The following is a 21,099-nucleotide window of genomic DNA, read 5'->3' as shown; positions in this document are numbered from 1 at the left end:
TTACAAGCATCTTTCTGCCATACTTTTGGGGAGATCTTTAATTAGTCAAATTATGAGTTAGTCTAATGTAAATATAAGCAAAAATATATATACATTAATATATATAATAATCCCTGTTGAATTGACCTGTTCTCTGCTGTAACTCTTTTACCCTCCAAATAAAACTCTTGTTTACAAAGAGAAATGTTGAGTTTTTTTGTTGCGCAACAAATGACTTAAATCTATCAAATTTAAATCACAATTTTAATTTTTAATTATTTCTTTCTCTTGTAGTATTTACATCTCAATACAGCCTTTGCTCAAATTGAGAGAAAAACACTTAAACAGTAAAAATATTTTCAGCTGTTTCATAAAGTGAGAGGCAGAGTGAGCGAGTGAAGGAAGCAGTCAAAATGAAATAAATACAGAAATGCAAAGCAACCACAGAGAGAGTTGCCTTTCATGAGGTCAATGTGTGTGCTGATCTTCCAAAAATGAAAGATTTAAAGATTAGAAAATAATGAAAAAGGCTAAATATAGGTTGCATACTTTACATATGGAATCCATCACTGGCTCTGAATATACAATGGAGAAAAAAAAAGTCTCTCTCTTTCACATACACACACATCTGCACTTCTAACTTTATGAGGACCCTCATTGACACATCACTGACACAATGGATTTCTCAGCGCCAAATTTTAACCTGAACATTAACACCATGTCTTTACCCTCAAACAGCCCTTTGAAATTGTGACAACTGGCCAAAATGTAATTTCCCAAACATGTCCTCATTCTGCTGGTATAAAATACAGTCCTCACTATGTAGCAAGTACAAGAACTAGCACGCTCACTCTCTCTCATGCACACACAAAGGAACGTACAAACCTCTAACGATAGCATCAGAAATACAAAATTAACTCCTGATTATGTCACATTCACAATCTCACACACACACACACACACACACAACAGTCAAATGTTAATGCTGTTGGTCCCGGTAAAGTGGGACATGTAGGACGCCAAGGCCGGGTTGGTGGGAAGGACTTTGATCGGCAGATCCCAGCTGAAGGTATCCACGTCGACGTGCTCCGCCCCGGCCCAAACTGTGACCTCTGATTGGTTCTGCAGAACAGTTGGTGGTTCCATGGGATCCCGGGCAGTAACAAATTCAAAGTGCAGGCGCCACCTCAGGATCACTGTGCAAGCAAAACATTTCACTTTATCCCATGCATTGTGAAGCACCTGACACATGCAATCAATAAAGACACTAATATGAGCCGAAATAGCCCGTTAAATGTTGTAAATAACATACTCAATAAACCAAGGAATGTTTCACACCTTTCAGCAATTTCTATGTGGATAAACATTAAGTTGTGATGGAAATAAGAGATAAATAATGATACTGTCAGGAAGTGCAAGTCAAACTGAATCTAATGATATGTTTAATATGCCTATATTCAATTTATATTTCATGTTAAAAAAAATCATAAAAAAGACTTTTATGTGCCCTATCAGATCAATCACTGTCGTTTTTAAATGCTAGATGATATAAATACTTAAAAATTATCATAATTGGAAGCATTGTAAGAAAATATCTGAAATGTGATTCTCTGAATCATTTGCTAGAGTGACAGACATGTTTCAGGCTGCTGGTGACTGACCCATGTCTGTGCTGAAACCCGGGGTGACGTTGAGGGGGATGGGGAGGGAGAAGTGGCTGGAGGCGGTGTGGAGGCAGGACTCCATGTGTCGCCCGTGTCCAGTCACACTGACAGCCTGTCCGTGACGCCGCTGGTACTGCTGCTGGATCTCCTCCTCATTCTGAAGACTCACTGAATACTAAAACATATACACAGGTACAGAAGATATTATAATCTGTGCACTGACGTAGCAGGAAAAACTAAAGAACGAACACGGAGACTGCAGCAATGTACAAAAACAGCAACAGGAAACTTACCTGCAAGCAGGGAATGTCTCCCTCTGAGAAGTTGAATGTGCCGATGATGTCCTCCCCGAGTCTGTAAACAGTCTTGAAGATGCAGAACTTTGCCACTTTCCCACGCATGTTGGTGATATTAAACATGTCTGGACAAAACAAAGGAACACAAGTCAAATGTGGATATTTAAATAAAAAAAAACTGTGGAATATATAGTTAAATATCAAATATTTTAAAACCAGGAAAGAAGATAAAAAGTGTCATCATTGGATTAAAAGTATCATTTGGGAGGTTGAGAGCATTTACTAAACTATAGCAGCTATAGCAAGATAACACTGTACTTTAAACTCTAGCAAAGAGCAGAGAGACAGAGAATCAGACTCACGGGGGCAGCGTCTCGAGGTGGTGACCATCAGCATGTCCAGCGCTCTCTCTAAAGGTCGAGCATCCCTGCGGCTCGCTTCGTCTTCCTCCAGGAATGGGTTAGAGGGGGAAACCTCCTCATCCTGGGGAAACGGAGGCTCCGGCATGCCTATAGGTTAGAGAGGAAAAAACTGATTAAACAGTGCTGAATCAGAAGAAAACATTTCATCACTCCGGTGGTTTCAAAGCGGCACACCTCATCAGCACTGGAAGCTTCGCGGTACAAAATACTGGAAAGAAACTGGAATTAAAAGTAGAGCAAATTCATCTCACCTTGCAGGACCAACACTCTGAAGGGCACTCTGAGTAGTTTGATGGGGGAGTTGACTCTCTGGCAGCCGATGGTCAGTTTGTAGACATACTTCACCGCCTGACCGCGGAAGCTAGGAGGACCATCTATGGGTACGATCTCACTGTATGAATCTGTGGGACAGAGGGTACGCTTGAATCACACACAGAAACAAATATGTTCATTTTTAAGTGTTGCACAACCATTTCGGAAAAAAATACTAGAAATAAAGTATTTCACATCTCTAAAGGAGCCATCACAAACAGGCACTATGGTCCCCATTTCTTCTTTTGAAAATAGTATCAGTTTGTCACAGATCTTATCACACTCATACGTATTTAACTGTATTAGTAATTTAACTTAATTTAAACTTGTACATTTTTATGGATGCAAACTTTATGTACACACATACAGGTTTTGCTCTCCCCGGGGTCCAGACGAAGATCACAGAACAGTATCTTAGGTGGTGTGTCCAGCACACACTGCCCTCGCTCTCCTGCACAAGAAACGAATTAAAGGAATGTTGAGGTGACTCAAGGCACAACGTACATAAAGCAATGAGGCTAATAATATATAGAATATATATAAATATATATATATAAATCTTTGACTTAAGAACTGTTGTGTTTTAGTTTGCAGCAAACCAATACCCAAATACTCATGTAAATACTCTTCTATGTTATTTAATGTCTATAATTCATGTACATAGCTGATGGTAGTTTTCATTTCTTTTCCTCCCCCCACTAACCTCTGCTTGGAATAAGCACTGTGTCGCTCTCAGCCTGGACGTCCTGCTTGTTGCCCTGGGCCGGCAGGGCCACTCGGCTCTCACTGGCATGAAACTGGCAGTGGATCTGAGCGCTGGCCCACGCCAGCATCTCACTGGAACACCATCAGAAAACAGGAGTTACAATTCAATTCAATTCAATTTATTTTGTATAGCCCAAAATCACAACAGAGTTGTCTCACAGTGCTTTACAAAGTTCACTGAAATAAACAAGAAGTGTAAGCGAACAAACAAAACACTAACACTAGAGCATTTACTAAGTGGTTGGCGAAATGTTTAATCTAAGTGTTGTGAATCACACGGTCCCAGTCCATATGGGGTTACCAGACACTAGACAACAACTTAACATATTAAGGGACAATTCAATGAATCCTCTGCAATAACAAGATCACAGAAAAAAATACAAAAGGCTTCAGGAATACTTTTCATTTGCTCCCATCAATTGCCAGTAGGTGCCAGCCCTGTGGCTCCTATCGAAGTTATATTGGTATATGGTAATCTTTCTAAGCTTGGTTACACTTTCTAAGCTTGGCTTATCCTTCCAAATTTCCGTCCAACTGTCTTTAAATGCCTTTACTCAGCAATATCTATTGGACATTACGTGTTCAGAGACAGAGGTGGGCAGCTTCGCATCTATGCTCAGGTCTAAGATCAGTGACGAGGAGCTGAATCCTACCTGCTGGCAGAGGTGGAGAGGTGGGACATGGGGTTGGTGAATGTTATGAGACACTCCAGGAGCTCCCCGGCGAGAAACACGGGGCCTCGGGCCATGGAGGCCACCACCTCGATCATCTGTAACGTTAGAAAGCAACGTTACCAAATTAAACTTCTGATCATTAATAAGGCGAACAAACACACTGCATACTTTGTGTTTGCACCGTTTGTATATACACACCGCAACACAGCACACAGAAGTTAACTAACTTGTTTGATCCTGCTTGATAATGGCTGCTGTATTAAAGATAACATTCATTTAAACTCATACCTTGGCCTCCGACGATCCAGCGGCGAGATTAATACGTTGTCTTATCCAAAGGCGCAGTTACATTTATTTCTCGAGTGCAACGATATAAAATTTGAGTGTCTTTCCCGAGGAACTGCTCATATCTTACCTGGTTAGCTAGCACTTCAGCTACAGTAAACAAAACATATATTTCAAGATATTCTATATCCGCTGCTGTACAACCAATCACGAGCCAAGGGAAACAAAACTCCTAACAAATTAGAACATAAATCATAAAACATGCACTTTCTTCTAAAAATAATGTCTATAACGTCTTAGTGCTAGCTTAGTTTTAATAAAACATATTTATGCAGAATAAAACAGCACTATAGAATTTCCGTGATGTTTTTTGGTTGGCCATGTACAATACGTCCCGTGGCACAGTTCACTTAAAGTGGGCTGTTGCTATGGTAACTACCGGGTGGGGCGTAAGCTCAATATTTACAAATAACTTTTACATTTATGCACTAACGCCACATATCCTACAGAAGTCGTTTCATAATATTATAAAATTGAGCATTTATCAATATATGCCGATGCCCGTCAACTTGAGGGAACATAAATAAATAGTGATGAATCTAATTCCCCCCCTTTTTTTTACTCAAAATGGTACAGACGTAGCAGCTTGTCAGCGGAAACGCAAGTTATTATCTCCCTGATTTAGACTTGTCAGGCATCACATACCGCTACGATATCCACCAACTTTGAGTCCACAAGACTTCAGTAACACTCAGCCATTCTTAAATTTCTATTTCAAATTTGAGTTTGTGGCTTAATTTAGGTTTGAATGTTAAAATCTTCTATAATGACGTAGTATAGGGAGATGGTTGAGATAAATCGGTACCTGTAAGACGACCAAAGGGGAATAAACAGCCCAGGAACCCAGTGACCAGTAGATGTATTAGCATATTGAGCGCCGTGCTAGCCAAAGCTACCGGGCTGTCAGAGGTCGGTATGGAGCAGCACTGATGACACCGTCACACCGGTATTAAAAAAAAACATCATTTCTTCTCTCCTGCTGTTGATGTCGAGTATAGTCAATGTTATCTACTGGCTCGTAGCTTTAAAATGTGTGTCTCAGCTAACGTTACATGATAATGATTCAGGTGATTTAGTGCCAGTTTGCAGCTACCGCCACACCGGTTGCTGTGATGGCTGCCTGATGTCTCTCTCCTATAAACACTATTAGCTCACTCACTGTGATCACTTCTTTACTAACATGTAACCTGTTTTGATGTCATTATAGGTGTCGGCATCCTTGATACTTCCTGTTGGTCTCTAGCTGTCATCTAAACAACAATAGGGGTCTGCCATCTCTAAACACTGGAGCCCAGGGGGACTGCAAACAGTCCCAAAGGATGTGAGCAAGTACTGTGAACAGGCTAAATGCACTTATAGTGTATAGGGTAGTGATAATCTTATGATGGCAGTGGGACTTCCTACCTAAAGCAGTAATTATTTCCTGCAGGCATCTGCAGCTGAGAACCGGTTTTCTCCACACACACACACACACACACACACACACACACACACACACACACACACACACACACACACACACTCACACACACTCACACTCACACGATTCTTTGCATTTTTTTTCCCACCCCATGGAGAAGGCAAGATAGACTGAGTGTGTTGACAAAAGGTGGTGACAGCCTGTTTTCCCAGCTCCCATTCACTACTCAACACCAGCTCCTTACTGCTGGGTGCCCTGCTAAAATGACTGCAGAGTGGGGTGAGAAATCCACAGCAGACCTCATGAGCAGGTATGTCTCCAAGGAAATGGGATATGGAGTGCCCAAGGAGGGTTGGCGCATCTGTCTGGCACACGAGTTCAAGGAGAAGAGAAAGCCCTTTCAAGCAAAAGATGTCTCACTGTCCAACATCTTGGAGCACATTGGACTTGGTATCAGGTGAGACATTCACTCTCTGGCCCCCCCTGTAATGTAAAACACTCCAAACGCAGATGAAATACCCTGATTTTCTTTAATATTTCTCTTAATTTCCAGTCATTATGATAAGATTATGTTTTTCCCACTCCTATTGACACTGCCTGTTTTCACTTTACATCTCTGGATGTCATGACAGCCTTTAGTCTATACCATTTAACCCATGCGCATGTGTCCACGGTGCAGTACCTGGGGAGGCATTAGCCTTTAGAGTCATGTTTCTCAACCCACAGCTGAGAGCAGGTGTGAGTTGCAATCCTGCCTTGAGGTGGCTTCACTAGTTATCTCCAATTTTCCACGCAATCGAAACCACTAAGTGTCCATATTACGGCAGTTTAACAGATACATTCAGCGTTCATTACAGTAACCCAGCAAGAAACATTAAAACTGCGTTAAAAAAGTGCATCTTTTTCAGTACATATAAAACGATCATAAACTTGATTTATGAGATCAAAAGTTCTTTTTCAGTTGAGTCTGTTCAAGGGGGGCTTGGTGTTTCTTGCCTGTGATTTTGCTTTGTTATTGCCCTATCAGCAAAGTAGCGCTCTCTCTAAATGTTCTGTGGTCAACTTAACTGTTTTTTATGAGGAAGTGAACATGAACTTGACCTTTCTTTAACGTTGTACGTGAGCTCCGTTCCCAGGTCAGCTTGGAGTTTATTTACCCTTCCATGACTCCCTCTGCAGCAATAAAGGCAGGAAGGATGAGGTCTCACACACATGACATGGATATATCTGCTTGTAAAGTTACCAGCGTGTACAGCGACAGAAAAAAAGAAAAGAAAAAATCCAGCACATCTGTTGATCTGGCCGTGTTTGTTTTCCCAACAACCCGCTGACATCTGAGATGCAAAATAACACATTCTGCAGCTTTAGTGGATTGTTGGGCGCGTAGCCAGCAACACTCTCTCAATTATCAGTTCAATGCTGAGAGCACAGAGTCACTGAGGAGTCCTCTGCTGCATAACAGTCAACATCCATCTGTCCGACCTGTGTTTTTTGTAGTATTTTGACTGAATTACTCAAGCTTTTATATGCTTTTATCCCCGATCCGAATCACCATTATTACTGCCTTTTCTTTCTTACATTGTCTCCCCATGCAACACCTGCAGTACAATAATTAAACAAGGTGTCATTTAAGCCTGATAAGACGACATGTAACGACAGCGAGGCGTATTATTTCTGTTTATGACGCAGTGGTCCGTTGAGATCCACGCTCCCAGAAAACGGTTTAAACAGTCAACATTAAAACCACAAACTTTTGTTGCAGTGTTTCTGTAAAGCAAACAGACTGCGCTGCCCAACACTTTTCATTCAGGTGTCTCTTGGTCTGCTTTAATCTCCATGGTAACGTGTTAATTATTGCTCAGACTAATGTGATAGTCGTTAGGTAGAAGAAGGGCATGTTGAGACGGCGTTAAAAACTGGCTTACTGATTAAATCCAGGTAGTGTTCGCTTTTAGTCGTAGTAATGTAGGATTAACAGAAAACTAAAATGTTGTTTTAAATGTTTAAAATAAAAATTGGTAGATGGCTTGCCTGTACAAGTAACCACTGTAAGCATCTTATTATATTACTATTATTATCTATTTTATACTAATATACATTTATATTTATCCTATACATAGTATGTCCGTGTTTTTTTTTATGGGTTTATGTTGGAAATGCATCACTGAGAGTTGCTACCAATGTCCTTGTATTTCTATGCAATGACAGTGAAGGTTTTCTGATTTCTGGTCTGGCTCAGGTACGAGGATGTAGCTGTGTAAGTCATGCCACTATAAGCAGCAGCTGATTGATTTTCTTTCCACTGAGCTTCTGCGAGCCTTTGCGCTTCATCAGTGGATCAATGCTTCGACTTAAATCTGCTGAATAGTCGATATGTTAGAGATCGATATGTCACGCATTCCTTTCCATAATGTTTTGATTGTGGCGGTTAATACGGTAGCAGCTCGAGCGTAAACGGGTCAGATTCAGGTTAGCTTGCTTGGTCTGTTATCACTGAGCTGGATCAGGGTGAGCGCCATTGTTTGCATTCCAGCTGAGCTGCAAAACGCCAAGAACCTGACAATAATGGCTTCAAATAACACGCTTTAAATCCCATTCATCTCCTCCTGGGTGGAGCTGCATCGGCGGGCCTTTGTTGCTTCCCTACACTGGGCTTTCCTGTGAAGTTATTGTTTGCAGTACAGTCAGGCGCTGCATCGTCATGCACAGCAGATTTGTTTTTTTTTTTTAGATGCACAGGATCTTACAACAAGTGGAAAGCTTGTTGTGGTTGAAACATTGATTATTATGGTGTGTAAATGAGGTCATAAAGCTGTGTTTTCTCCATTTAGTTTCCTGATGATGCAGATACTGTACAGCTGATGATCTATGTTAATATAAGCTTGCTATACTAGGGTTTCATCTTTCCTTAGTAAAACCCGGCTATCCAACAGAAATGATTAGTTAATGATGGTTAGTTAAAGTGTTTATATCTGCCTTAGTCCACAGATGGTAAAGGATGTAAACATGATCCCTAGTGGTTTTAATACTAGTGATGCCAGGTGTTTAGTTCCCTGAGCCACATATTTTAAGCCAACTTGTTGAGCATCGTCAAAGTTTGAGCATCCAACCAGAAAGCGGTCAGACACTAGCCTCTGCACTACCTGCAAAGTGAGTGCTTAGTCATGACAGTTGATCACCGGTCTGTCGGCTTACTGCAGCTAAATTATGGTCATTCTGTGAAAAGGGGCTGTAAGCGCGTTAGCTGGATCCTGAATTTAGCTGGGGCCTGCGAACTGGAACCCTTACTTTTAAGTGAAAGCAAAAAAAGTTGCTGTGTGTTTTAAGTGTCAGCTAAATGTTCAGATAACGCAGGCTAACTGTAATGAGGGGCATTATTAGCACTGCAGCCTGTTCTAAGCTGAACTAACGGCCTCTCTGCTAAAATTCAGACTCCTTAACCCACAGCAGCAGCTTTATACTTTATTCTGCATATTGGCAGAAAAATCTGCCGTGTCTGAGATCAGTTAACTATGATCTTCTGAGCCTCCAGCCTCAGGCGCCATGCGTTGTTTGAAACCTTGTGTAACGTACCCTAATTAATATTTTACACTACAACCCTGACGGGATAGTCAGCGCTGCGCCTAGACACACTCACACTTTTAACATCACTGGGAAAAAGTAGAGCTACCACTTAAACTTAATTCCCCTTCTTACTAGAACTCCGGTGCTGCGCGAGTGGCAGCGTTATGCAGCAGCTCCTGCTTACCGCTGAGCATTTTCTTTCTTTCTTTCTTGTCTTTTATTTATTTATTTTTTTTAATCGTGCTTTTGCACTATTTTATTTATCTTTGCACTGTTGTTCTCGTTCTTTGCTGCTGCAAATTTGCAAATTTCCCCAATGTGAGACGGATAAAGGTTTATCTTATCTTATCTTACAAGTGGTCCCTTCATGCAGTTGCACAATTCCCTCTTTTCTCTCTCTCTCTGTGTGTGTGTGTGTGTGTGTGTGTGTGTGTGTGAGTGTGTGTGTGTGTGTGTTGCTCCAGCTTTGGCTCAGAGTCCTAAAGGAAACAAATGAGGAGAAAAAGCATGTTTACTAATTACACACATTTGTTCGATGGTTAATTGTAAACTAATTCTGAACGTCCCTTTTAATCACTCTAATCACATGACTGTAGTAAGGGTGCATGTTGCCTTCACATGATAGGCTTAACTGTTTTTTAGAGTGCAAATATTTGTGGATTTCCACGCTTGTTTTGTCGTCATTTAACTTTCACACTTGCATCCTTCCACTCATGACTGTAAGGTAATGTGTGTCCTGTAATCGTGTTCTCTCAGGTATCTAAAATGGTGGTACAAAAAGACCCAGGTGGAAAAGAAAGCTCCATTCATCGACATGTTCGGGGCCCAACCCTTGCGTCAAATATATGGTGAGTTCAGGTCTGTCCTACGGCAGAGTTTTGTGCTGAATTTGAGCAAACAAGTGGCATTTTTAAAGTGGAATTGTTTAAATAAAGCACCCCTTGAATTTCACTAGTTAACGTTGTTATAGTAATAGAACTTCCTGTATTTCCTCTCGTATAGCTTTGTTGTTACCGTGCTCTAATTTACAGGCGCTCCACTTGGCGGTATTGGAGGAGGTACCATCGGAAGAGGTTGGCGGGGGGAATTCTGCAGGTGGCAACTTAACCCTGGGATGTACCACTACAAAACTGTCACAGCAAACCAGGTTATACATGACTTTGAACAGCTCGAGACTTGTGTGAAAGAATACTACATCATAAAGAATGACTTAGTTAAATGATTTTAGTCTAGCTTTATGTATTCTGCACCCTCTGTTTCCTGTACAGTATTATTTGAATCTTGGCAAACAAAGTCGAACAATTACTCTTCCTGACTGTTGAGAGTTTACATTGCTGATAAGTAATCACTTATCTTTAGACTCTAGACTAAGGGGTCATAAATGCTTCAGAAGGAAAGCAGCAGCAAGTATTAGTCACATGCTGCGCAGAGAAGAAATCTTTATGACATGGTTAGAAACAGCTCCTGGTAGTTCCTGTCTGCATTAATGGATCATCGTTGTTTTTTGGTGATGTCACTTCGCATGAGAAACTGGTCAAATGTGAACAACAAAATGACACACTTGCGATGACTATAATATAACGTACACATACATAAAGGATAAAAAATTGATTGTGTTTGTGTCCTTTTACTTTTCTTTTTTAAGTTTACAGTGTGTTTGCGTCGCGGGGGGCAAACCATTTACCAGCAGGTGTTATCTGTAGAGCGTCCTCCCACTTTGCAAGGCTGGAACTGGGGCTACTGCGGAGAGTATGGCTTCTATCACGCCTTGTACCCCCGCGCCTGGACCGTCTACCACCTGCCGGGACAGAATGTCACCCTGACCTGCAGACAGGTCTCCCCAGTCATCCCCCATGACTACCAGGTAATTGAGGCATCCCACAGCCCAGTTTTAGCCACACCTTAGCAGTTGCAACAGACTTTGAATGTCCTTGAAAGTTTGTGGACTTAAGTTTTGGAAAGTGAAAATTAAACCATGTCGACTTCTGAACTGTAAAATTTCCTGCTTAGTATGAATCTTGACAATTATGTAAAAATTCAGATGAAACTAGAACTAAATAGAAAGCCATGACAACACTGGTACAGAAAATAGGATCAGAATCAGACTTTTTTTTCCTTCTTTGAGGATCCTTGCTCATGCTGATGATTCTATGAGTTTCACGTATACAGTAGAAACACTCGATTGCAGTAAAAAAAACACATTTCAAATGGTATATGTTGACATGCTGGTTCTACAAAAGGTTTTTCCACCACGTATCTTCCTTCTGTCAGGACTCTAGTCTCCCAGTGGCAGTATTTGTGTGGGACATAGAGAACAAGAATGACTACGCTCTGGATGTCTCCATCATGTTCACTATGGTCAATGGGTCGGGACACAAGGACGACAAGTGCGGAGGACACTGGAATGAACCGTTCCACCTGGAGAAGGAGGGGGAGGCGGTGTCTGGGGTCTTGCTACATCACTGCACGACAGTGAACCCTTACACACTGTGCATCGCAGCCCGAGAACAGGTTTGATTCACAAACGTATGATTTTAGCAGCTTCAAGTACTATGTTATAGGAAGCCGCACAAGCAATTGCCAGGGAATAAACAGGATTTGTAACAATAGTCTCTGTTATCTGGAAGTGGATTTATAATAATCAGCAGATTGTGAAATGTGTGGTCTTACTGAGCATTAGGTTGTAGATTTAACAAGAGAGTGTATTTGTGTGCACATTTTAACAGCCTGACAGGGAAGTCAGTCACCAGACAGCATTCAGTCCAAAGGGAACCTGCAGCGGCCTGTGGACTGACCTCATCACTGATGGACGACTGGACTCTCCTACAGGTCGGTGCTTAAAGGGAGGGCCTGTAACATTAGAGAAACTAGCAAGAGTGGCTACATTTTCAAATGATCCTACCTAAAACATCCCACCCTCTCCCTCGCCAAAAACCACTACCTCAAAACATATTAAGACATACTGTCTGATTACTGCTGGAGAATCAGTCCACGATAGTGATAAGAGGACTGGCCATCGCTAACATGGCTCCACGGCCTGGTCTCTCGTTTGTTCTATACACAACGGCTGACTGATGACCTCTCTCAGCTATTTAGTCTAACAAAAAACAACTGTTGAACCATTTGATTTATTGAATTGTAAACTGAACTGTTTCTAAAATAAGCTGCTGATCCTGCCTTTTAAAAACAAACGGTGGAGGGATGAGACATATTGATAAAGGAACAGATGTCAAAAGTTGTTGTCAGCAGTTACATAAAGAGCGGTGAAGTGCAAAGAAGAAGAAGAATGAAAGCAATCCCTTGAATACTGAACATTGTGAGCAGACCAGTAAACCACTCCACCACTGCTTTTAAAATAAATAGTAATATATGGCATTTTCTCCATCTGTCATTATTTTTGAGTAGTGGCATCCTGTGAGTTAGATAGAGATGGCATATATGACCTCTGTTAACTCACCACCGCCCCTCCCTCTCTCACTTACCCCTGCAGGATCCAGCCCGCCAACGCCTAAGGGAGAAAAGGTGGCGGCAGCCTTGGCTGTGAGCTGCTCAGTGCCGGCTCAGGGCCATAACGACCTGGAGTTCTGCCTGGCCTGGGACATGCCCAAAATCACATTTGGCTCTAGGGAGAGAGAGCACACAAGGTACGTGGAACACAAAAGGAAACACACACAGATGGTTTACAGAAATAGAGATATTTGTCAGATAGGTATCTTCCTCATATTAGTATTTGTTACATTAACCTGAATGTCAGTGTCACCAGTGTGGACTGACACTACTACTACTAATATACTTTCATTGCTATGTCCTATTTCAAACCCTCAGGTCACAGAAACTGACACACCTGTGGCCTGAAATACTCAGCTCATGCATTACAAAAATTAGACTTACCAAAAGACATGTTTAAAATGTTAAATCGATCAAAATAGTGCTTTCTGCTTTTTTTATGTGGCTATTGTTGATGAACAGCTATTGTCCTTGTGCCATCATCAGCTTTGTGTGGCTTTGTGTTTCCAGGAGATATGCTCGTTACTTCGGGACCAAAGGGGACGCATCCCCCTTGCTTAGTCACTACAGCCTAACACACTACAGACAGTGGGAGGAGAGCATTGAGGAGTGGCAAAGACCCATACTGCAGGATAGGTAGTTCACAGCTCTGACTTCAACACCAGCCAATAATGTAGACATCCTGTTTTCTTTCTATGAATACTTATAATTGTTTGTCCTCTCATATTCGCTTGTACATTCACTTGTGCATTGCAGCTCTCTCCCCTCCTGGTATAAGTCGGCCCTGTTTAATGAGTTGTACTTCGTGGTGGATGGAGGGACGGTGTGGACAGAATTACCAGAGGATGCCGATGTCAGTGGTGGTGTTCGCAGCGAGAACGGGGGGCTGCCAGCTCAGCCTGCTGTCATCAAGGAGTACGGCCGTTTTGCCTACCTAGAGGGTAAGTACCAAGGAAGCGGACGTTACTCCACAAGACTAGACAAAGCAGCTTAGAGCTGAAACAGTCAGTTATTAGTAACTATTTTTATTCATTGTTTTGTATCAATGCAGTGGCAATGTAGTTAACTTTCAGAAGGGTTTGGTGGAAGTGAAAACAAACATCTGCCTTTTTAAAATGTGTTTCATGATCCATAATACTGAACTATTGTTGTTTCACAGGTCAGGAATACAGAATGTACAACACATACGATGTGCACTTCTATGCTTCCTTTGCACTAATCATGCTGTGGCCCAAACTTGCCTTGAGTGTGCAATATGACATTGGTGAGTGAAGTGCTGTTTTTCTTAACGTTTTATACATTATCCTAACATATGTATTTGATAAAGACCATATTACCAGGGCCCAGTTTCATAGTGTGAATCTCCTCTCAGCTGGCAGTGTGGTTCAGCAGGACCCAACAGAGAGGCTCCATCTGATGAGTGGGCGGTGTTCTCCTGTCAAAGCCAGAAACGTGGTGCCTCATGACATAGGAGACCCAGGTGGGAGAGGCACAATCTCATTAACTAAAATCAAACTGCAGAGACTTGGGGCTTGCTTCAAAGCGGTAACTGTGAATGGTCTCTCAGTTCAACTTGATGAATCTGTCCTTAGATGATGAGCCATGGCAGAGGGTGAATGCCTACCTCATCCATGACACTGCAGACTGGAAGGACCTGAACCTGAAGTTTGTCCTGCAGGTCTACAGGGACTTCCATCTCACCCAGGACAGTCAATATTTGCAGGATATGTGGCCCATCTGCCAGGTAAAACTGAGCGGTTGTACTGCATTTTAGAGTCGGATCAATTCAGACAGTGACATAAAACATCTCTTAATTTTTCCCTGTGTAGCTATTTGTATCCCATCTGTAGACATGACACAAAAGATGGATGACTCTTCACTACTCAGATGTCTCATTGTGTTTGGTCTGCCAGGCAGTGATGGAGTCAGAGTTGAAGTTCGACTTGGACGGAGACGGACTGATAGAGAACTCTGGATATGCAGACCAGACCTATGATGGTTGGACTGTGACTGGACCAAGGTGAGAGGATGGGCATGGCTTCAAAAAACACATTAGAATAGGTCCATTTTGTGAGTGAAAGAATCTCTGTTAATCTCCGATGCAGATTTTATCTATTGTAGACCACACATTGTGGTGTGGAGTACATCCAACAGAACAGAACAGCAGTGCAGCATATAACATACAAAGTCCATAGTCCAAAGATGGCAGGGAGAGGGGGATAGTGGAGGGAAGGAAATAAAAAAAGCACATGACTAGTGACAAATAGCAGGAAAAATTTAGTCATCTCTAGCTGCAGCCCTTCTCTTAAATGTGACCTGAGAACAGAGCTTGAGCTCAGAGGCTGCAGCACATTTGAATGAAGGACTTTGGCTCCCAAAACTGACAGTTCCTCTTCATAAGCCAATGGACACAGAGGGCTCACAGTACATGAAGTTCCAAAGCTGCAAAATGAACTCGCTTAACAGTTTCATACACTGGGAAGATTGATTATAGCTATACATAACAGTAACAAAGAATCAGATTCCATACTGGGTTTCCGTTCAAATTTTATTTGCATCTGGTAAACCTGATAGACCTGTTTTCTCTGGGTCATTTTGTGTCTTTGTGTTTTGCAGTGCGTACTGTGGCGGGCTGTGGTTGGCGTCCCTGTGTGTGATGTGTAAGATGGCCAGACTGGTGGACAAAGAGGAGTCGTACAAACGTTACAGAGGCATCTTGGACAAGGGCAGTGCTGCTTTTGACAAACTATTGTGGAACGGTATGTTCAATAGCCCGTTGTGTTCGATATGTATTTGGACAGGGTTCACCCAGCTGCATTTAATGCATGTTTAAAACCATAAAAATAATGTATTTTAATCAAATCTTTTGAAAAGCTTGGTTAATAGAGACGCCTTCCCACATACAGCCTGTCACAAATCAAGGACTCAACACGAGTAAAAATCTAGCCACTGCTGTTGTTTCTCCCACTAACAGACTTGATTTTATTCCTTTCATGTTTAGGCAAGTATTACAACTATGACAGCAGCGGGAGAGACCTCTCTAATAGTGTCATGTCTGACCAGTGTGCTGGACACTGGTTCCTGAGAGCGTCCGGGCTGGGAGAGGGAGACCACCAGGCAAGTCAACCAACTACCAATACCTTATTCGCAATAAGCTAATGTCGGCCGATATATCTGTATAGCTCTGAATATGAAGTGCTGTAATGGCATATAAGTACTGAGCATCCCATTTGTCAAAGAGAAGGTTAATACTGGACAGTACTGCCGAGGTAATGACATTTTTTAACATTCACTGTAAATATTTTTCATTTGTCTTTTCCTATACAATACATGCATATTAGCAAATTTGCTTTTTGAAGACTGCCATGAGTTTTTTTTTTGCCCAATTGCTTTCAGTGCTTTGTTTTTTTAATGTGACCACATCCCCAACATCTCTTCCTTTCCCCATACCAAGCTGCAAATTACACACATTTTCAGATCTGGGTACATAAATGCTTTGTGGTCTGTGGTTGGTGGTCTGAACATCATCACTTTATTTCTCCCTCCAGGCTTTTCCAAAAGAAAAAATCCAGAGCGCACTAAAATCTGTCTTTGACTTGAACGTAATGAGCTTCGCTGGAGGCCAGATGGGGGCGGTTAACGGCATGCGTCCTGAAGGAGTGCCTGACCGCTCCAGTGTCCAGTCAGATGAGGTCTGGATCGGAGTGGTGTATGGACTGGCAGCCACTATGATCCATGAGGTGTGTGTGTGTGTGTGTGTGTGTGTGTGTTAGTATAACACAAGTAATTTATTTACTAGTTTTTCCATATTTAAGACTCTTGTTAGTAGAACAGTTGTGCATTATGGAAAAAAAAAATCCTGTAATTGTGGAACCATCTCCTGACTCCAGCTTCATATGAAAGGGACAGATATGATGGTAGTATTAGTCTAAACATCATCACCTTTTCCCAAAATGCTGAACAATTTCTCTATGTTTACACCTGTGATGTTTGTTTGGGGACACTGTATGGTTGCTTGTGTTGTGAGTGTAACATTAAGTGAAATATAATCTGACCCCTCTGCGGCTGTTTTTTTTCTCTTGCGTTTGTCAGGGCATGCGGGAGGAGGGTATGCGCACAGCGGAGGGTTGCTATCGGACTGTGTGGGAGAGGCTGGGCATGGCCTTCCAGACTCCCGAAGCCTACTGCGAGAAAGGTATCTACCGTTCTCTGGCGTACATGAGGCCTCTGAGCATCTGGGCCATGCAGCTCGCTCTGAACACGTCACAGAAGGATTAGTCCACATCAGCCTGAACCAGAGCAGGGACAGGATCTGACAGAAAATCAGAGCTGGGAGCCCAGCCATCTGACTGGTGTGACAACAGAGGTCCAGCGAGTTCCTCTGAAAATGACCCCCAAACTCTTAAGCAGCCAACGCCCTCATCTGCACTTCCACCCTGAAGAGCTCCATTTGATCAGTTACAGATCTCGATTCTCTACAGTTTTGTTTTGCTTCAGATATTTTGTTGTTTGAGGCCTGAGGACAGAACTGTGATGGTTAATGCTTGACAAAGTCAGTAACTACTGTAGATCATGATTTTGTTAAGTGAAGTGTTTTTTTTTTCTAAGAGACTGCAAATGGTTCCTGCTTTTTATTTTCTATAAGATGTGCAGTGTCGGGTGGTAGCAAGGAAATGTCAAAATCATAGTGTGTATTGCTAATTAAAAATTGCAAAAAAAATAAAAAGTGTTTCAGCAACATATGTCTATTTGCATGCATGTACACAAACATGCAAGCACTACATGTCACAACCATGTCAATAATAATGTTTGCATACTCGGAACAAGTTTATATGTTAACTATTTGAGGACTGTTTGTTATTTTACCAGCCACAGCAGTCATTTTTGTCTTTAACAGCAAAGTGTGAGGGCCATTTTGGTGAATCAAACCACATTTGAATGATTTCTCAACCAGAAATATATATACTTTAAAGGAAAATTAAGATTACTTTTTTTTCTCCACTTAAATTTAAAATGCTGTATTAAGCGATGTAATAGATGATAGTATTGGAAATTAAATGTGAAAACTTTTTTTTTTTTCAAATCGCATTTGGTGCCTTGTTGCATGTTGGCCTATATCTACAGTATATTAATGTAGTTCCAACATTTACTGTTTTTATACAATCCGATACTCATGACAATCATGCTGAATAAATGACTGAATAAGATGCAGCAGGGTTGTTGTGTTGTTAATGAAGTCTTTGAAAAAAATGGTTAAATACATATAAGAACATCAGAGGTTAATGAAGTTTAAGTTATTCCATTAAGAGCCATACAAGTGGAAAATATAAGGATGATTAAAATTATCTGCTAAGGCCTTTTAAGGCACCAGTCACTTTTTGCATGATCCCAGTCAAAGTATTCACCTTCCATTGTGTAATTGCATGTAGAGTCACGAGAGCTTTGCCTCTTGTGGTCACCAGTCTCTGTGGCGCAATCGGTTAGCGCGTTCGGCTGTTAACCGAAAGGTTGGTGGTTCAAGCCCACCCAGGGACGTCAGTTTTCTAAAGCCAAGCCCAGGAACAAAACATCCTACGCCTGCTTCCAGGCATTGAAGTCAAGTCTGCCTCATTACAGCATGATACTCATTCAGAAAGTTAAAGACTCCTCCCACACTCAATCTCCACTTGATAAACCTAAACTCTTATTAGGCTAATTACCAATCATATTCAAAGCATCACCTACTGGCAACAGAAAATGACCTTTTTTATGCTTTGAAATACCCCTTAACCATAACCATCCCTACTGAGTGTATTTTCAAGAGATGCACACAGTGACACTTTACTGAGCTGCAAAATCGTCCCATGCAATATTACCAAACACTGCTACCTTGTCTCTGTGGCGCAATCGGTTAGCGCGTTCGGCTGTTAACCGAAAGGTTGGTGGTTCAAGCCCACCCAGGGACGTCCATTTTCAAAGCCAAACCCAGGAAGGAGACATCCTACATCTACTTCAAGTCATTAAAGTCTTCACCACTGGCAAGAGACATCTGAACACTTACCCGAAGTATTCACGGCAGCTATAGCCCCCGTTATTGTGAAGGACTTAATATTTATAGGTATAGTTTAAAGTGATGACATGATAAATATGCTATAATATATGCTAAAAGTTTCTCATGTTTCAAACAAACCATTTTTTGGCAAACCCCAAAAGCCCTTGACTCAGAGGCCAAGGACGAAAGCAAGAATTATCCTGCAGACAGCTTTCATCCCCTCTTTTGCCAGTTTGAGCTTGCCCACATTATTGCGGACACCACACCAATCCATCTGTCCATCTCGCACCCCATAAAACTCCGAGATTAAAGTACAAAGCAAAAGCTGTCCATTGTCACATTAGACCACAAAACACTAGGAAGAAAAAGAACTCGTCCCTGGGTGGACTCGAACCACCAACCTTTCGGTTAACAGCCGAACGCGCTAACCGATTGCGCCACAGAGACAAGGTGGTAAAGCATGGTACAGTTCAGAGTCTTTGTCAAAGTGCAACAAGGAGGTTGGCACATGACCGAGGCTGGGAGGGGTGACGTCAAACATTGTAGCCCGGCTAGCTCAGTCGGTAGAGCATGAGACTCTTAATCTCAGGGTCGTGGGTTCGAGCCCCACGTTGGGCGGAGTAATTTTGATATCCCATCCCTACTCATGTAATCTATATGTATCCTGTTCCACTACTGACTATCCTGTTTCCACATGTGCTGAGCAGACTACAAATATTAACCACTGTCATATCTAAGGTTCGTGCTGCTTTTTCAACTTACTAAACAACATTTCTTGCATGAAAATGGGATTGTACCAATTGTTTCAAATATTAGTCAAATCCTAAACTGCTGGGAAACGGAGTTGTGGCTTTAAAAAAGCATTAAAATACATCCATCCATTTTCTATAGCGCTTATCCGTCAGGGTTGCGGGGGGAGCTGGAGCCTATCCCAGCTGACTTCGGGCGAGAGGCGGGGTACACCCTGGACTGGTCGCCAGCCAATGCATTAAAATACAGATGAAGGGAATTAATTCATTCCTGACAATGGAGACCTCGATTGAGTCCTTCAGCAGTTGCCTTGTCAGAAACTATTACATACTTTTCTTTCAATTTAGTTATTTCTTAACTAAATCTTCCACGCAATATCTCACTACACTGGCAACTTTTTACCACATCAGAAATCCAACAAATCCCTTTTCAAATCCCAAATTATGTTAAATGTACTGTGAACAAATAACCTGTACAAATTACAAGTGCCCTCTTAAAAATGTAAGCGCCCAACGTGGGGCTCGAACCCACGACCCTGAGATTAAGAGTCTCATGCTCTACCGACTGAGCTAGCCGGGCTTGACTTCCCCATGCAAAGTAGGAGATACATTGTGTGACGAACCAACAACCACATGATCAGGAATTTCGACACACGTTTGATCCCGAATTTCGCGGAGTCTCTGTGGCGCAATCGGTTAGCGCGTTCGGCTGTTAACCGAAAGGTTGGTGGTTCAAGCCCACCCAGGGACGATTTTCCTTTTAACCACAACACAAAGCCCGGACAGAAGCTAAACTGAAGCCAAACCCACCATCGGCTAAACAATAGGCAAGGTGGGGGAGGGGGAGAGGCCGGGACAAGCTGCGCATGCTTCTGAGGCAGCTTTGTTCGAGGACCAACAGTCTCTAATACAGCTTTGGTATTTCCACATTAAAACCTAGTACATTTCTTTCAACTCTAAACTATGAAAAGCTGTGTATAATTACAAAAGCTGTGCACGTTAACAATGCTCACATGACAAAGAACTGCATCTCTATTGCATCACTATTTTGCAGGATTTTTGAATGCAGACTAAAAAGAGGAAACAAAAAGGAATGCGCCCAACGTGGGGCTCGAACCCACGACCCTGAGATTAAGAGTCTCATGCTCTACCGACTGAGCTAGCCGGGCTACGATGATGCACTTGATTGTAGCTTTAAAAAACAGGCTGTCCTTGATTTTTGACTGTCAATTGTACAGGACTGTGTCGATGTGTCAAAAATATAGGGCAAACCCCAACAGCCCTAGACTCAGAGAGAACAAGGACAAATGCTAGAATTATGTTACAGCTCTCATCTCTTTAGCCAGTTTGTGCTTTTAGGCTCTATGAGGC

The 21,099-nt window shown here is 42.0% G+C and overlaps 2 protein-coding genes and 7 non-coding genes across 10 annotated transcripts; 5 read left to right on the top strand and 4 right to left on the bottom strand.

Annotated features, from left to right (window-relative positions):
* Positions 1–268: 268 nt before the first annotated feature.
* On the bottom strand, positions 269–5,602 carry rgp1 (GP1 homolog, RAB6A GEF complex partner 1). 2 transcript variants are annotated; one of them, XM_070854278.1, is made up of 9 exons: positions 5,559–5,602; positions 4,092–4,207; positions 3,377–3,510; positions 3,041–3,124; positions 2,613–2,762; positions 2,302–2,448; positions 1,937–2,064; positions 1,641–1,818; positions 269–1,175 (listed from the first exon to the last, which is right to left on the bottom strand). In XM_070854278.1, exons 2-9 carry the CDS (start codon positions 4,205–4,207, stop codon positions 952–954), a joined length of 1,161 nt encoding a protein of 386 aa, XP_070710379.1. In that variant the 5' UTR covers positions 5,559–5,602; the 3' UTR covers positions 269–951. The 2 variants fall into 2 exon arrangements, with proteins under 2 accessions (XP_070710379.1, XP_070710378.1); XM_070854277.1 differs by lacking the exon at positions 5,559–5,602 and adding an exon at positions 4,401–4,681.
* gba2 (glucosidase, beta (bile acid) 2) lies at positions 5,219–18,155 on the top strand. The gene is made up of 18 exons (XM_070854275.1): positions 5,219–5,403; positions 5,665–6,334; positions 10,198–10,289; positions 10,473–10,588; positions 11,087–11,305; positions 11,713–11,952; positions 12,168–12,270; positions 12,932–13,085; positions 13,459–13,584; positions 13,705–13,889; positions 14,108–14,212; positions 14,321–14,428; positions 14,541–14,692; positions 14,862–14,968; positions 15,565–15,707; positions 15,950–16,065; positions 16,497–16,688; positions 17,041–18,155. Exons 2-18 carry the CDS (start codon positions 6,141–6,143, stop codon positions 17,224–17,226), a joined length of 2,538 nt encoding a protein of 845 aa, XP_070710376.1. The 5' UTR covers positions 5,219–5,403; positions 5,665–6,140; the 3' UTR covers positions 17,227–18,155.
* A 254-nt stretch (positions 18,156–18,409) lies between these two features.
* On the top strand, positions 18,410–18,483 carry trnan-guu (transfer RNA asparagine (anticodon GUU)). The gene has a single exon. It is a non-coding gene; the product is annotated as a tRNA-Asn (tRNA).
* A 336-nt stretch (positions 18,484–18,819) lies between these two features.
* trnan-guu (transfer RNA asparagine (anticodon GUU)) lies at positions 18,820–18,893 on the top strand. Its single transcript has one exon. It is a non-coding gene; the product is annotated as a tRNA-Asn (tRNA).
* Positions 18,894–19,352: 459 nt separating this feature from the next.
* On the bottom strand, positions 19,353–19,426 carry trnan-guu (transfer RNA asparagine (anticodon GUU)). Its single transcript has one exon. It is a non-coding gene; the product is annotated as a tRNA-Asn (tRNA).
* A 98-nt stretch (positions 19,427–19,524) lies between these two features.
* Positions 19,525–19,597, top strand: trnak-cuu (transfer RNA lysine (anticodon CUU)). The gene has a single exon. It is a non-coding gene; the product is annotated as a tRNA-Lys (tRNA).
* Positions 19,598–20,235: 638 nt separating this feature from the next.
* Positions 20,236–20,308, bottom strand: trnak-cuu (transfer RNA lysine (anticodon CUU)). The gene has a single exon. It is a non-coding gene; the product is annotated as a tRNA-Lys (tRNA).
* Positions 20,309–20,405: 97 nt separating this feature from the next.
* trnan-guu (transfer RNA asparagine (anticodon GUU)) lies at positions 20,406–20,479 on the top strand. The gene has a single exon. It is a non-coding gene; the product is annotated as a tRNA-Asn (tRNA).
* A 345-nt stretch (positions 20,480–20,824) lies between these two features.
* On the bottom strand, positions 20,825–20,897 carry trnak-cuu (transfer RNA lysine (anticodon CUU)). Its single transcript has one exon. It is a non-coding gene; the product is annotated as a tRNA-Lys (tRNA).
* Positions 20,898–21,099: the final 202 nt, after the last annotated feature.

This window comes from Pempheris klunzingeri, chromosome 23, assembly GCF_042242105.1.
Source record: "Pempheris klunzingeri isolate RE-2024b chromosome 23, fPemKlu1.hap1, whole genome shotgun sequence".
Taxonomy (NCBI): domain Eukaryota; kingdom Metazoa; phylum Chordata; class Actinopteri; order Acropomatiformes; family Pempheridae; genus Pempheris; species Pempheris klunzingeri.
This window is presented reverse-complemented; position numbering and strand designations above follow the sequence as displayed.